Source organism: Lolium perenne, chromosome 5 (assembly GCF_019359855.2).
Source record: "Lolium perenne isolate Kyuss_39 chromosome 5, Kyuss_2.0, whole genome shotgun sequence".
In the NCBI taxonomy this organism is placed as follows: domain Eukaryota; kingdom Viridiplantae; phylum Streptophyta; class Magnoliopsida; order Poales; family Poaceae; genus Lolium; species Lolium perenne.
In genome coordinates this window covers 76,988,529-77,003,332 of record NC_067248.2, presented here as the reverse complement: position 1 = coordinate 77,003,332, position 14,804 = coordinate 76,988,529, and the positions used below count along the sequence as shown (strand labels likewise).

General features: G+C 46.8%; 2 protein-coding genes across 2 annotated transcripts; both read right to left on the bottom strand.

Annotated features, from left to right (window-relative positions):
* Positions 1 to 1,381: 1,381 nt before the first annotated feature.
* On the bottom strand, positions 1,382 to 2,165 carry LOC127299502 (putative protein phosphatase 2C 24). Its single transcript, XM_051329468.2, has one exon. The coding sequence runs from the start codon at positions 2,150 to 2,152 to the stop codon at positions 1,382 to 1,384; it is 771 nt and encodes a 256-aa protein (XP_051185428.1). The 5' UTR covers positions 2,153 to 2,165.
* Positions 2,166 to 12,528: 10,363 nt separating this feature from the next.
* LOC139831524 (putative protein phosphatase 2C 24) lies at positions 12,529 to 13,086 on the bottom strand. Its single transcript, XM_071820819.1, has one exon. The coding sequence runs from the start codon at positions 13,084 to 13,086 to the stop codon at positions 12,529 to 12,531; it is 558 nt and encodes a 185-aa protein (XP_071676920.1).
* Between the last annotated feature and the right edge of the window lie 1,718 nt (positions 13,087 to 14,804).

Sequence of the window (14,804 nt, the reverse complement as noted above, 5' to 3'; positions counted from 1 at the left end):
TGACTTATTAAACGACATAGTCCACCTTGCAACTACGAGATCAATGGGCACCAACACAGCAAAGCGTACTACCTAGCCGATGTCATCTATCTAAGATGGCCGAGATCAGGGGGATATGCAGAAGATGATGAACGCTTGTGTGATCATGCAGAACATGATTATCGAGAGTGAGCGCAAGCCCTCTTGCCGTTGTTGATCACCAAGTGTCTGCGGATTTTGCTAATTTTCTTGCCATACGTGCGGAAATCCGTGACGTAGATGCTCATGCGCAACTGCAAAATGATAGAACATCTATGGGGGATCAAGTGAGTTGCAACTTTATGAAGTTGAACTTCATTTTTGTTGAATTTTTTGAATTATTTTATTTCTATTTTTAATTTTTTGTAAAACTATTTATTTCTATGGTAAACTATTTATTTATGTGTTTTACTAGATTAATTAGAATTGAAATTGGAAAAATAAATGAAAAAACCTAGCCAGATAGGTTGTTTGGACACGACTTGGCACACGCGCCCCGTAAAAGCGTCAGCGGGATGCCCCCACTCGATTTGTTCGGTGTGTTTGCCAGATGCTGTTTGAGGGAGGCTACTTGAGATGTTCTAAGTCGCCTAAGATCTTTATGTATAAGTCCATACCCTGATTTGTTACTCACAATCATGTGGATATGAGAAAGATCCATAATATTGTAGTTCAAATGGCTAGCGCCTTCGACTTACAAATAAGAAAAGAAAGTTGACTTAGGTGTAGATGGATCTATTTAAGAAAATTGCACCATGACGCCCCTTATTTTAAGTTTGTGATGACTTACCCCACTGATCCTTTTATCCAAACCAACAAGACGAACATGTCCGTGAGAATAATGTTTAGCTAATTATTAGCCGGAAACTTATGCCCGTATTCATGACAGGTGTACCTGGCCTATAGGATTGTAGGTAGCCTCGCATGTTAGGCAAAAATATCACAGTTATGTAGATTTGATTGAATTTGAGAGAATTCGATATGAGCCGTCGATCTACTTAGTCAATTATCGTGTTCTCCTAAAAATATCATATCGTCGTGGCAAGATCAATTAGATGGAGCCTGCTTTTTTTTTTTGAATTAAGGGATCTCTCCCCGATTTTATTAAGGAAACCATAGATGTTCGGTACATGAAAGTAAAAACAGTCTACTACCTACTAGCTAGTTCTCTCATACTCTTTTTTTTGTTGATCATTCTAAGTAAGCCAAACACAGCAGGAACCACAAAGTGATCTGCACATGAACGCTCGGAAAGAAGAAACTATTACAGCAATTCAGGTTTTGATAGAACTTACGATCATGTGTTCTAGCTTCTTTTTTGCCTAAACACACAATAGATGGAGTATGCTGGGAGCCTGGAAGGCTACGATACAATGAATGCGACGATGACAGTAATGTCGTCCATTTTGCCGCCGGTGAAGTTGGTACCTTGTTGTTCCCGGCTGGCGGCACTGAAGGGCGACTCCCTACTACTCCTAGCCATATCGTAGGCGAGTCTTCCTATCGCTTGTGCCATCTCGCCTGGCGTGAGACTCAAAGCCGTGCATGTCTGCACGATCCCCTCGAGCGCCGCGTCGAACACGTTGTCGAAGAGGCCGTCCGTCCCGGCCACCACAACGTCGCCTTCCTCCACCGGGAACTCGCTCACCGCGGCGTCCTTCACCCTGTCGCCGCCGACCGCGCTGAGCTGGAACGGGCAGTTGAAGTAGTGCTGCTGCGGGAGCGCGCGGAGCAGGAGCCTGCCGCCGCGGAACACGGCGAAGGTGCTGTCGCCGACGTAGGCCCACCTGAGGGCGTGGCCGGCCAGCGACAGCACTAGCGCGGTGGACGCCGCCCGCGTGCGCGTCGACGCGACTGTCTTCTGGTACGCCATCTCCAGCAGCGTGTAAGGGCAGATTCCGGAGGAGGACGCTGCAGCAACCGCGTTGTAGGCGTTGGCCATGAGCCCGCGCGAGAACTCAGCGGCGTCCACACCGTCGCCACGGCATCCCCCGACCCCGTCCGCGACGCCGACGACGCCGGCCCCAGCGTGGCAGAAGTGGGCGTCTTCGTCATGGTCCGGCAGGTAGGAGAAGTCGCACTCCATCCTCAGTGCCGTCCGCGCGGGCGGCAGCGCCTTCTGGTCGCAATCCATGGGGTCCCAGCGGTGGCCGTTCTCCCACCCGACGTAGTCGGTGGCGGACGCGGGGATGCCAAACGCCAACCCTCTGAAGGCGTGGGGGATTTGCATGTCGATCTCCATTGTTGGCTGGCTTAACTGATTCGGCCTAGTAGCTAGTCTCTCGACTTCTCGTATTACGCGTGCGCGCGATGTGAATATATGTGATAACGCTGTTGCGTAATAACGATGTGAAGCTGAAGCAGAATTACTTCCGAACTCGGAATCTTGACCGGAGGAAGTTCATTTCGGAATCGGAGACAAGATCGGCAGAGGCGCGCGCCGGGTTGCTGCTGCTGCGTGCTTTCCACGTACCACGACAGAACGGCAAACACTCTGAAGTCTGAACACAAGATTACTCAAACTCCCATTGCTCAACATGCGCCGACGAGGACAACCTCTTCTGCAACCGTGAAGGTCTAGGGTTTGGAGTAGTTAAGAGAGGGAATCGCACAGCACTCAGGCCACGTGCGTGTCTTTCATTATATGAGGGAACAATTGTACAAATACAGGGTATAAAAACCCAAACGTATAAAGACAGAACTCTAACACAAATACTAACTAGATAATGCCCCGCGCATTGCTACGAAATTTATAGTAAACATTATTTAGTAAATTGAATTAGGATAAATATTCTGGATTTTATAAGCAGGCCATATAGATCTTCAGCTGCATACAAGATGTGCATGAAGGATTTTCGCGGTAAGTACATATACAGGAGCCAGACCATCTCATTCATATATTCAACATCTCACGATTGGCAAGCACTAGTAGAAAAACGCTCATCTATACCGGTTCGTAAGGGCCATTCGCACCGGTTTCTCAACCGGTATAAATTATCCGGCACTAAAGGCCCCCCCCCCCCTTTCGTACCGGTTGCTTACGAACCGGTATTAATGGCGCCTCCACGTGGGCGCCCAGGAGAGCTCAGGGCCAAGGAGCTTTGGTACCGGTTGGTAATACAAACCGGTACCAAAGGTTCCCACCCGCGGCAGGGAATTTGCCCGAATCTCTGCCGCGGCAGAGAATTGAAGTTTTAGGGTTTTTGGAGGGGTTTAGGGATATCGGTTTGTTTCATATCGCGTCGATGCACCAGAAACGCGTTTGGGTTTAGGTAGTACATGAAGATCAATATGATGCATAGCAAGTTGGTGCATATAATATAACACACATGTAATTGCATAAGATCGCAAATTAAGAAGCACTATGCATGAAGATCGATCTTCATGCATAGTAGTGGTACTCTCCGAGCCGTACTCTATATATTACATGTAGCATAGTGGTACTCTTCGAGTCAACTATATATGTAACATGTACATCTTCATTCATAGTGGAACTCTGCGAATGGTGGTATGACGTCCCGAAGGAAGAATCCCGCCAATTCCTCGCCTATTGCTATGAAGCGGTCATCGATTGAGAGCTTGTTCCGCTTTGTTGCCAACTATAAAAGAATAAAATACAAATGAGTACATGAGATATGTGTGTGTGTATATATATATATTCAAACCACAATGAAACAACTATTACTGAAACTCAGCACAACTTATGATAAGAAAACAAATTTGTGAATATTGTTTTCGTACCTCTTTATTTCTTGCATTATTCATTCTCTCGCTGACAATTCTGTGGATGTACTCGCAAACGTAGAATCCACAGAGATCAGTCCCTTGTGGTTGTTGCGGGCATTTCTTTACAAGAATATAAGTCAATCAAACAATAGTCAAGTATGATAATTAAAGGTGTGTGGACCTAGGTAGTACTACTTACTTTCGCCTTCCATCGCAGCCTCTGTGGCCATTCATGGGACTTATCTTCCTTGATGAAAGTTGCCCATATGCTGCCCGACAAAAGAAAATGCATAAAAGAGTTATCAATTAGTTCATAGCAGGAAATTAACGAAACAAACCGATAACAATTAAAATTACCTTTTGAGCATTAAATAACAAGACAAGTATAGTTCCGGTTCTTTGCTTAGTGAGTCAAAGACTTCAACTTCTCCAATTTGCATATTGATGACGAGAAGAATAAAGTGAAACCTACGCACGTTTAAATATGTAGTGTCATATATATAAGTCATTAGTTAAAATTTTGACATACGGTGAGCAAAATATAATGTGTTATAAGACAGTAAGACTCACTGGAAGTTGTAAGGCCAAATTATTAGGTTTTTGTCACGTTGTCGCTTCAAAAACCTTAGCAAAGTCTCTGGTGTATCCTTGTTATAGACGGGATCTTCTATGGTTTTAACATGCATTGTGTGCGGGTCAATGAACCCAATGTGCGTGATTTCATCCCTTTTGCATTCGAGTATCTTCGATCTGCATAATATAGCGCACAAAGGATTATAATCTGCAGACAATGAACGAGCTGAGCTAAAGACTTCTCAAATTAAATAAATCACTTACAGACAATAGGAACTGATGATAGATTTGTCGAGGGCCCGGAGATTGTATAACTGGAAAAGCTCGTTGAAGTCAACGTTCACACAGTATTCCTGGAAGTAGTGCTCTTCCCTAACTCGCACCATGATAGTCTCGATCCCTTCCTTTGAGGCATTAAGGTACCACGAATGCAAGTTACGCATACGTGTTGGTAGCTTCCTGAGATTCTCGACCAAATCTTTCCCTTGAACAAATTGATATGCTCGTTCAGCCAAGGCGTAATCGGTTGTGTCTTGTCGAGAACTTTGAACGGGCTTCCCGTCAAACACCTTGAGAGGCTCGACCGATTGAACGGGTTGTTGTCCGAGCTGGTAGACTTGGTGTATCCCTTTTATCTCCCGGATACCCGATTTAACGGGTTTTGTCGCCTCGATCATCTTGTCATACGACCTTTCAATAGAACGCCTATAGTCAGATGGCGGCGATGGTACAGGGTCATATAGATTCTCAACGGTACGCACAACTTTCACCGGATCTAGTGTCTTCTCGAAAGGTATCTCTGGCACTTTTGGTGCAAAACATTTCTTCACCTTGGCCTGAACGGCCTCCGCGTTTTCCTCTGGAGTTTTTTCCCAAGGTAACTTCTCAGTAGGCGGCAGTTGTTTCTCCTTTCTAGCTTTCTTCCTAGGCGGCGTACCGTTCCGCTTAACGGACGCTGTCTTACGCGGAGGATCTCGAGATGGTGGACTCACGCTGGGGTCCCTCTCAGGTAGGTGTGGACTTGGCTGCTCACCAGGACTGCCACCAGGAGGAGTCGATGGCATTTGCTGCTCATGTGTAGGAGTCGGTGGCCTTTGCAAAAGGACGACGTACTTCTTCGGCCATAGGGCGAAACCGTGCTTGACATCGGCCAGTGTCCTCTCATCTTCACCTCTAGGAATATCAAGCTCCACTTTTTCAAAACCCGAAACAACTTCATCCACCCCGACACGAACACAACCAGGTGGAATGGGCATATGATGGTGCATTGCTCCATCTTCACTTGGGTACACATAGCCCACCGCCACCTTAACAGACGCGGTCCTGATTAACATATGTAGCTCGCAATCTGTCTTCTCCGTGACATAATCCACGGGGTAGCTTCCTCCACATCCGTCAAGATGCGAGGAACCGACACTGCTTCTTCGCTGAGATGGGGCAGCATCGGCTTGTGGATCCTGTAGAAACAGCGGCTGATCAGGTGCCCTCTGATTTCTCTCAAGAGCCTCCACCCTAGTTAACAATTCCGTTACAATGTCGGCGTCCTTCTTCTTCTTTCGCGAACGGCTTCTATAAGTGTCAGCGCTGTCCGGCCACGCTTCCTTCATGGTGAGACCTGGGCGAGCTCGTACCCGTCCAACATGTTCAGGGTTCCCCAGAGCGAGTGTCAGCTCGTCATTCTCTCGATCGGGAATGTACTCTCCCTTTCTGACCTTTTCAATTGCATCTACAAGCTTCGGTACGATATCCTCAATTTTTTCCTTCCATTTTCCCTTCGCAACGATCAGCCCTGTCTTTGGGTCCAACCCTGCCCCATGAGCGAACAACCAGAACTTGGACCATTCGGGCCAGTCCCATGTCTGTGGAGTGATTCCATGATCCATCAGTTTATTCTCAAACGCTATCCACTTCGGAATGGCACTCTTGTAGCCACCTGACCCCAAATGATGCGGAAGTTTCTTCTTTGCAGCATTTTCGGTATTTTTCTTCGATCGGGACACAAAAGTAGACGATTTCTTATAGTCCTTAAATGCGGCCCAGTGATCTTTTATCTTCACTAGATTATCATCGAATACTGGATCTTCATTCTTATATTTGTCCCATAAATTTTTCTTGAAGGTCTGGAATTGTATGGCCATCTTCTTCCATGTCCATTCCTTGACTTTATTCTTCTGGCCTTCCGTCATGTCTTCCGGTAGGCTGAACTTTGTCATGAGCACGACAGGATAAGGACGCCCTGCTCGATGAGCTAAAGTATGTAGCGCACGACGCCCTGTCGGTGGGATAAGGACGCGTGGGTAACCTTTAGTACCGGTTGGTGGGTGCAACCGGTACTAAAGTTGTCGGCAGGATAAGGACGCCCTGCTCGATGAGATAAAGTATGTAGCGCACGACGCCCTGTCGGTGGGATAAGGACGCGTGGGTAACCTTTAGTACCGGTTGGTGGGTGCAACCGGTACTAAAGCTGTCGGCAGGATAAGGACGCCCGCTTCGATGAGATAAAGTATGTAGCGCACGACGCCCTGTCGGTGGGATAAGGACGCGTGGGTAACCTTTAGTACCGGTTGGTGGGTGCAACCGGTACTAAAGCTGTCGGCAGGATAAGGACGCCCTGCTCGATGAGATAAAGTATGTAGCGCACGACGCCCTGTCGGTGGGATAAGGACGCGTGGGTAACCTTTAGTACCGGTTGGTGGGTGCAACCGGTACTAAAGCTGTCGGCAGGATAAGGACGCCCTGCTCGATGAGATAAAGTATGTAGCGCACGACGCCCTGTCGGAGGAAGAAGAAGACAAAGTAGAAGCGGCGCCGTGCCTATAAAAGGAGCATCGATACACCATGGGAAGCAGCTCAACAAGCCAACATGGATGGAGAGTTTCATCACCATGGATGGAGGAAAGGGTTGGGAAATCTCCCGTGGCGGAACTTGTCGAAGATGCCCTTGGTGCACACGCCCTATGGCATCTTCGGAAGTTCCGCCTCGGAAAAATTTCCCTGCAAGCCCGTGGAAGACTCCATCTCCTCTAACAATGTTGGGGAAAGGGTTGGGAAATCTCCCGTGGCGGAACTTCTCGAATATGCCCTTGGTGCACATGCCCTATATATGGCATATTCGGAAGTTCCGCCTCGGAAAAATTTCCCTGCAAGCCCGTGACTTAACTAGTAAAACAAGCCAACCATCTCCATTGTTAATATCTTACATACAGTAACATCATTACACAAAAGTGATTTCCATATTGAGATACACAAGTTATACTCCATCTGCTCTAGTCTTCTGAGTTTTCTTCGCCCGTTTCCCTTTCTTCTTACTGCGACGCAACCATGGACAATCTTCATTGTTTAAGATGATGCTTGGGTCAAATTTTACCTTGAAGGGTGGAATATCGTCAAACTTATTATAATCTTCTGACATGTCTGTCTTGTCCTCTACTCCCACGATGTTTCTTTTTCCTGAAAGAACTATGTGCCGCTTTGGCTCATCGTATGATGTGTCCTCTTGCCTTTCTTTTCTTTTTTTCGGTTTGCTAGACATATCCTTCACATAAAAAAACCTGAGCCACTTCACTGGCTAGGACGAATGGTTCGGTGTCGTACCCAAGATTCTTGAAATCCACTGTAGTCATTCCGTACTGCGGGTCTACCTGTACCCCGTCTTTCAGGTGTAACCATTTACACCGGAACAAAGGGACCTTGAAATTAGGTCCATAGTCAAGTTCCCATATCTCCTCTATGTACCCATAATATGTGACCTTGTTCCCATTGCCATCTTCTGCATCAAGGCGGACACCACTGTTTTGGTTGGTGCTCTTTTTGTGTTGGGCGAAAGTGTAAAATGTGTTCCCATTAATCTCGTACCCTTGAAAAGTCGATATAGTAGAAGATGGTTGCTTGGCCAACAAGTACAGCTGCTCGTCATCGGTGACATTCATGAGACGTGTTTGCAACCAACCGCCGAAAGTCTTCATGTGTTCTCCATCAATCCAATCTTCACGTTGCTCCGGGTATTTAGAGCGTAAGATCTCCTTGTGTTCCTCTTTGTACGGAGCCACCAAGATGGAATTAAGTAGAACTGTGTAGTGTGCTTGAGTGAAAGAATGTCCGTCCATACACGTTGCTGATTTCTTTCCTAGCGTGCCTTTTCCACGCAGTCTCCCCTCATAGCGCGATTCAGGAACACCGATCGGCTTAAGGTCAGGAATAAAGTCAACACAAAACTCAATGACCTCCTCTGTTCCATAGCCCTTGGAGATGCTTCCTTCTGGCCTAGCACGGTTATGAACGTACTTCTTTAAGACTCCCATGAATCTCTCAAAGGGGAACATGTTGTGTAGAAATACAGGACCGAGAACGCCAATCTCTTCGACCAGGTGAACTAGGAGATGTGTCATAATATTGAAGAAGGATGGTGGGAACACCAACTCGAAGCTGACTAGACATTGGACCACATCCTTCTGTAAATTTTGTAGAGTAAGTGGATTGATCACCTTCTGAGAAATTGCATTGAGGAACGCACATAGCTTCACAATGGGTACTCGAACATTTTCCGGTAGAAGCCCCCTCAATGCAACCGGAAGTAATTGTGTCATAATCACGTGGCAGTCATGAGACTTTAGGTTTTGAAACTTTTTCTCCGACATGTTTATTATTCCCTTTATATTCGACGAGAAGCCAGACGGGACCTTGATGCTACTCAAGACTTCAAAAAAGATCTCCTTCTCCTCTTTGGTAAGAGCATAGCTGGCAGGACCTTGATACTTCTCTGGATTCAGGTTGTTTCCTTCGTGGATACTTTGCTGGTCCTGCCGTGCATCCGGTGTATCTTTTGTCTTCCCATACACGCCCAAGAAGTTTAGCAGGTTCACGCAAAGATTTTTCATCACGTGCATCACGTCGATTGCAGAGTGAACCTCTAAGAATTTCCAGTAGGGTAGCTCCCAAAATATCGACTTCTTCTTCCACATGGGTACGTGTCCGTCAACATCATGCGGAACAGATTGTCCGCCGGGACCCTTTCCAAAGATCACTTTTAAATCCTTGACCATATCATATATAACTTCCCCATTAGGGTGGGTAGGCTTCGTTCGGTTATCTGCCTCACCTCCGAAATGCTTTCCTCTCTTTCTTACGTGATGTTGTTTTGGAAGAAATCGACGATGCCCCAGGTACACATTCTTGTTTCCCAAATAATTACTATCAGTCTCACCTAAACAGTGTGTGCATGCATTGTATCCCTTGTTTGACTGCCCTGAAATGTTACCAAGAGCAGGCCAATCATTGATGGTTACAAATAACAACGCTCGTAGGTTAAATTCCTTTTGTTCGTGCTCATCCCACACAGGTACACCTTCGTCACGCCATAACTCTAAAAGTTCTTCAACCAATGACCTCAGGTACACATCAATGTCGTTGCCGGGTTGCTTCGGGCCCTGGATGAGCACTGGCATCATAATGAACTTCCGCTTCATGCACAACCAAGGAGGAAGGTTATAGATACATAGAGTCACTGGCCAGGTGCTATGACTGGAGCTCTGCTCCCCGAAAGGATTAAAGCCATCTGTACTTAGACCAAATCTTAAGTTCCTTGCGTCATCTGAAAATGACTTGAACTCTCTGTCAATTTTTCTCCACTGCGACCCGTCAGCGGGGTGTCTCAGCATCACATCTTTCTTACGGTCCTCTTTGTGCCATCGCAACAACTTGGCATGCTCTTTGTTCTGGAACAAACGTTTCAACCGTGGTATTATAAGAGCATACCACATCACCTTCGCAGGAACCCTCTTCCTGGGGGTGGACTCACCCTCAACATCGCCAGGGTCATCTCGCCTGATCTTATACCTCAATGCACTACATACCGGGCATGCATTCAAATTCTCGTACTCCCCGCGGTAGAGGATGCAGTCATTGATGCATGCATGTATCTTCTGCACCTCTAATCCTAGAGGGCAGACAACCTTCTTTGCTTCGTACGTGCTAGAGGGCAACACGTTCTCCCCTGGAAGCATCTTCTTTATTATTTTCAGCAACTTTTCAAATCCCTTGTCAGAAGTACCATTCTCTGCCTTCCACTGCAGCAATTCCAGCGTGGTACCCAGCTTTTTCTGACCATTTTCGCAATTTGGGTACAACAGTTTATTGTGATCCTCTAACATTTTCTCCAACTTCAACCTCTCCTTTTCATTTCCGCAGTTCATCTTCGCATCAAGAATGGCCCGACCCAAATCGTCATCCGGGTCATCAAAAATCGGCTCATCGAAAATGGGCTCTTCTTCAGCTTCGTCTTCCCCCATTCTACTACCACCGTCTTCAGTGAATAAGGGATAGTTGTCACTATCCTCTTCTTCTTCGTTGTCTTCCAATATAACCCCTCTTTCTCCGTGCTTGGTCCAACAATTATAGCTGGGCATGAAACCATTCTCCAGCAGGTGGACGTGAAGGGTCTTCGAGGTAGAGTAATCCTTCATATTCTTACAGGAACTACATGGACAATACATGAAACCATTCGACCGCCTGTTTGCCTCAGCCACGTTGAAAAAATAATGCATGCCAGTAATGAACTCGGGATGGCACCGGTCACCGTACATCCATTGTCGACTCATCTGCATTTTATATGTATATCAAAAATCATTAAGTACACAACATCATGGATATATGAGTGACCAACTTAATTAATATTCAAGTTCATCACATAAAACTAAGTTTTTTTATAAAAAAGAAGAGGCTCACCGAGGTTGTACGGTGCCGGCTAGGGGACGACGCTAGCGATCGACGGCGGTGAGGACGGGGATGATACTAATTAAAACCTACAAAATATACCATAATTTCAGCTCAAATTGATTATAAAAAAAGTAAAATCCCTAACTTAGGCATTTCATCAAACACCTTGCTAGCACTAGAAAAATAGTACGAGTTAAACTACCAAAGAAATGAGCTAAATTAGGAACGCCGAAAGAAAGGATGATATTGCTAACCCTTGGATAGATGGAGGTCGTTAATCTTGTTAAAATGGTGGAGAAAGAATGAAAATTTGTTGGAGTGTGAGAGATGCAAAAGTTTTAGAAATGTGAGAGAGATGAAAATGAGAATGGATCGGGGGTGGGGGAGGGGCAGTGAGCATATGAGGCACCCTTTAGTACCGGTTGCTAACACAAACCGGTACCAAAGGTCCAACCTTGGCCCCATCCTCACCTGCCATTCTGGCCGAAGACCTTTCGTACCGGTTCCTAACACGAACCGGTATGAAAGCTCGTAACGAACCGGTACGAATGCCTGAGCGTCCGAACCGGTACAAATGCCACCTTTAATACCGGTTCGTAAGGGAACCGATATTAAAGTCTTAGATGGATGAGAGGTTTTCTACTAGTGAAGCACAATCATAGGATTGGAACCATTGCAAAATGTAGATTTTGTTTTGACAACAGTCGAAAAGGATCAACCAAAATGTAGAACTATTATTAGCAAGTACGTTTAGCTATTTAGTCGGTTGTTGATCACTAAGTGTATGTGGATTTTGCTAATTTTCTCGTCATTCATGCGAAAAACCGTGACGTAGATGCTCATGCGCAACTGCAAAATGATAGAACATCTGTGGGGATTAAGTGAGTTGGAACTTTATCATGTTCTCATATCGTCGTGGTAAGATCAATTAGATGGAGCCTACTTTTTTTTTGAATTAAGGGATCTCTCCACGATTTTATTAACAAAACCATAGATGTTCACTACATAAAAGTAAAAAAACAGGTTTTTTGCTGACCATTCTAACTAAGCCAAACACAACAGGAACCACAAAGGGCTCTGCACATGATGGAAAGAAGAAACTATTACAACATTTGAACATAAGATCATGTGTCCCAGCTTCTTTATTGCGTAAACACACAATAGATGGAGCCTGCTGGGAGCCTGGGAGGCTACGATACAATGAATGCGACGATGACAGTAATGTCGTCCATTTTGCCGCCGGTGAAGTTGTTACCTTGTTGTTCCCGGCTGGCGGCACTGAAGGGCGACTCCCTACTACTCCTAGCCATGTCGTAGGCGAGTCTTCCTATCGCTTGTGCCATCTCGCCTGGCGTGAGACTCAAAGCCGTGCATGTCTGCACGGTCGAACACGTTGTCGAAGAGGCCGTCCGTCCCGGCCACCACAACGTCGCCTTCCTCCACCGGGAACTCGCTCACCGCCGCGTCCTTCACCCTGTCGCCGCCGACCGCGCTGAGCTAGAACGGGCAGTTGAAGTAGTGCTGCTGCGGGAGCGCGCGGAGCAGGAGCCTGCCGCCGCGAAACACGGCGAAGGTGCTGTCGCCGACGTAGGCCCACCTGAGGGCGTGGCCGGCCAGCGACAGCACTAGCGCGGTGGACGCCGCCCGCGTGCGCGTCGACGCGTCCGTCTTCTGGTACGCCATCTCCAGCAGTGTGTAAGGGCAGATTCCGGAGGAGGACGCTGCAGCAACCGCGTTGTAGGCGTTGGCCATGAGCCTGCGCGAGAACTCGGTGGCGTCCACGCCGTCGCCATGGCATCCCCCGACCCCGTCCGCGACGCGGACGACGCCGGCCCTGGCGTGGCAGAAGTGGGCGTCTTCGTCGTGGTCCGGCAGGTAGGAGAAGTCGCACTCCATCCTCAGTGCCGTCCGCGCGGGCGGCAGCACCTTGTGGTCGCAATCCATGGGGTCCCAGCGGTGGCCGTTCTCCTGGCCGACTTCGTCACCGGCGGACGCGGGGATGCCGAACGCCAACCACCCCATGAGGGCGTTGGGGGTTCGCATGTCGATCTCCATTATTGGACGTCTAGCTTGACTGATTCGATCGGCCTAGTCTCTCGACTTCTCGTACTAGTACGGATGCGTGGGCGCGATATGTTATATAGGCTGTTGGCATATGAGTTCGTCAGTCTAAAGGAGGACTTATTTCTGAACTCGGAGTCGGACCGGACCGACTGACAAAGGCTTAATTTGTCAATGCCTACAGATTATAGACTAGGGTTTTGCTAGAAGTAGAGGGCAAGTAGATCTCGAAGGTTTCAGCCGAAAAGTACTCGCCGATTATGAAAACTAGGGTTCTGTTGACAATAGATTCGATCCTTTCTCCGTCCCTCGACTCCCCCTTATATAGAGGGTGGAGCCGAGGATTTCGTAATACACAAGTTACAGAGTTCGGGAGGGTTTCGTACCCAACCCGTAAGATTACAAATTTCTATCTTTCCTAATACAACCTATCTTTCCTTAACGCTAAATGGGCTTCCGAGTCTTCTTATTCTTCGAGTCCTGGGCCTTTAATAAACCTCGGGTACCATCTTTGGCAGGCCAATTGGGGATGCCTATGTCAGTAGCCCCCGAGATTTTTCTTGAATCGAAGAATCAGGCAAAATCTCCAATTTTACTCATTACATAATCTTTCGATATGCAAATATTATTTTATACAGGGATATCGGTAGTTGGGGCTAGTTCATCTGACGGATCAGGTACTAGTTAACTGCTCTAGTGGCAATCCGCAAAAACCTACTTCAAGATCACGTCCCTGGACATGATCTCGGGATACTGGTGTAAACTTCGACAGGTGCCGCTTAAGGTCTTACCATTCTGTCGAGTCCCAGTCATATTTTATCGGGTACCTAACGCGTTCGTTAGGATTTTTCTTCGTATCTGTTGATACGGAAAAAAGTAGCAGTCCGCCGTCAGAGACGGTGCTACGCCGCTCAGAACGGATATGGGGTCTTACCTTCGCAAAGTTTTGCGACATTCAGAGATTTATTCGCGACTTATAGCGCTCTGAGAATATATTTTCGAGTGCCTTTCGGCTGTTGGAATAGCACATTTTATCGAGTCATATTTGATGACTTATTTTGTCTTCCCGATGGGAGTATATGTAGAGTTATCTATGTAACTCGAAATATACTCACTTCTGTTTCTTTATTTTGATCAAAATTCATTGGGCACGCGAACAGTGTTCCCGATGGGAGTAGCCCCCGAGGCTACAACCAAGAACTTGTGCTTGGGTGTAGGCTCCACAGATTAATATCCTCTTCCAATATATTTGTAATCCTTCTCGATAAATTTTTATATCTATCGGGTGCGCGACCAGCGCTCCCGATGGGTGTAGCCCCCGAGGCTATGAACAAATGCTTGCATTTGGTCATAGGCTCTCGCCATTTTTATCTTGTCATATTCGAAGTTTTCTATTTTTCCAAAGTAGCCTCCGAGCGTTTGGGCAAAAACTTGTTATTTGATCAAAGGCTCTCGAAATAATCTTGTGTTGTCGATATTCTCGCCTGGCTTCTTAGTCGAGTTTTTCTCTTGCCATAATGACGTCATTGCTGATGATAGCCACGATTTCTGTATTGGAAATATTCGAAAACCGCTCCTCTTACTGCCTTGTGGGTCCAAATTCCCCATCTGATTGACACGTCGTGCAAGTGGGGGACACACGTCCTCCACTTTTTCTGGCGCACGCACTGTGCCCTCTGTCATTTCTTTTCTCAGTGAAAATCCAATTTTAC

Excerpts from the sequence above, each read along its gene's own strand:
- LOC127299502 (XM_051329468.2), bottom strand. The coding sequence starts at position 2,152 with ATGGATTGCGACCAGAAGGCGCTGCCGCCCGCGCGGACGGCACTGAGG.
- LOC139831524 (XM_071820819.1), bottom strand. The coding sequence starts at position 13,086 with ATGGAGATCGACATGCGAACCCCCAACGCCCTCATGGGGTGGTTGGCG.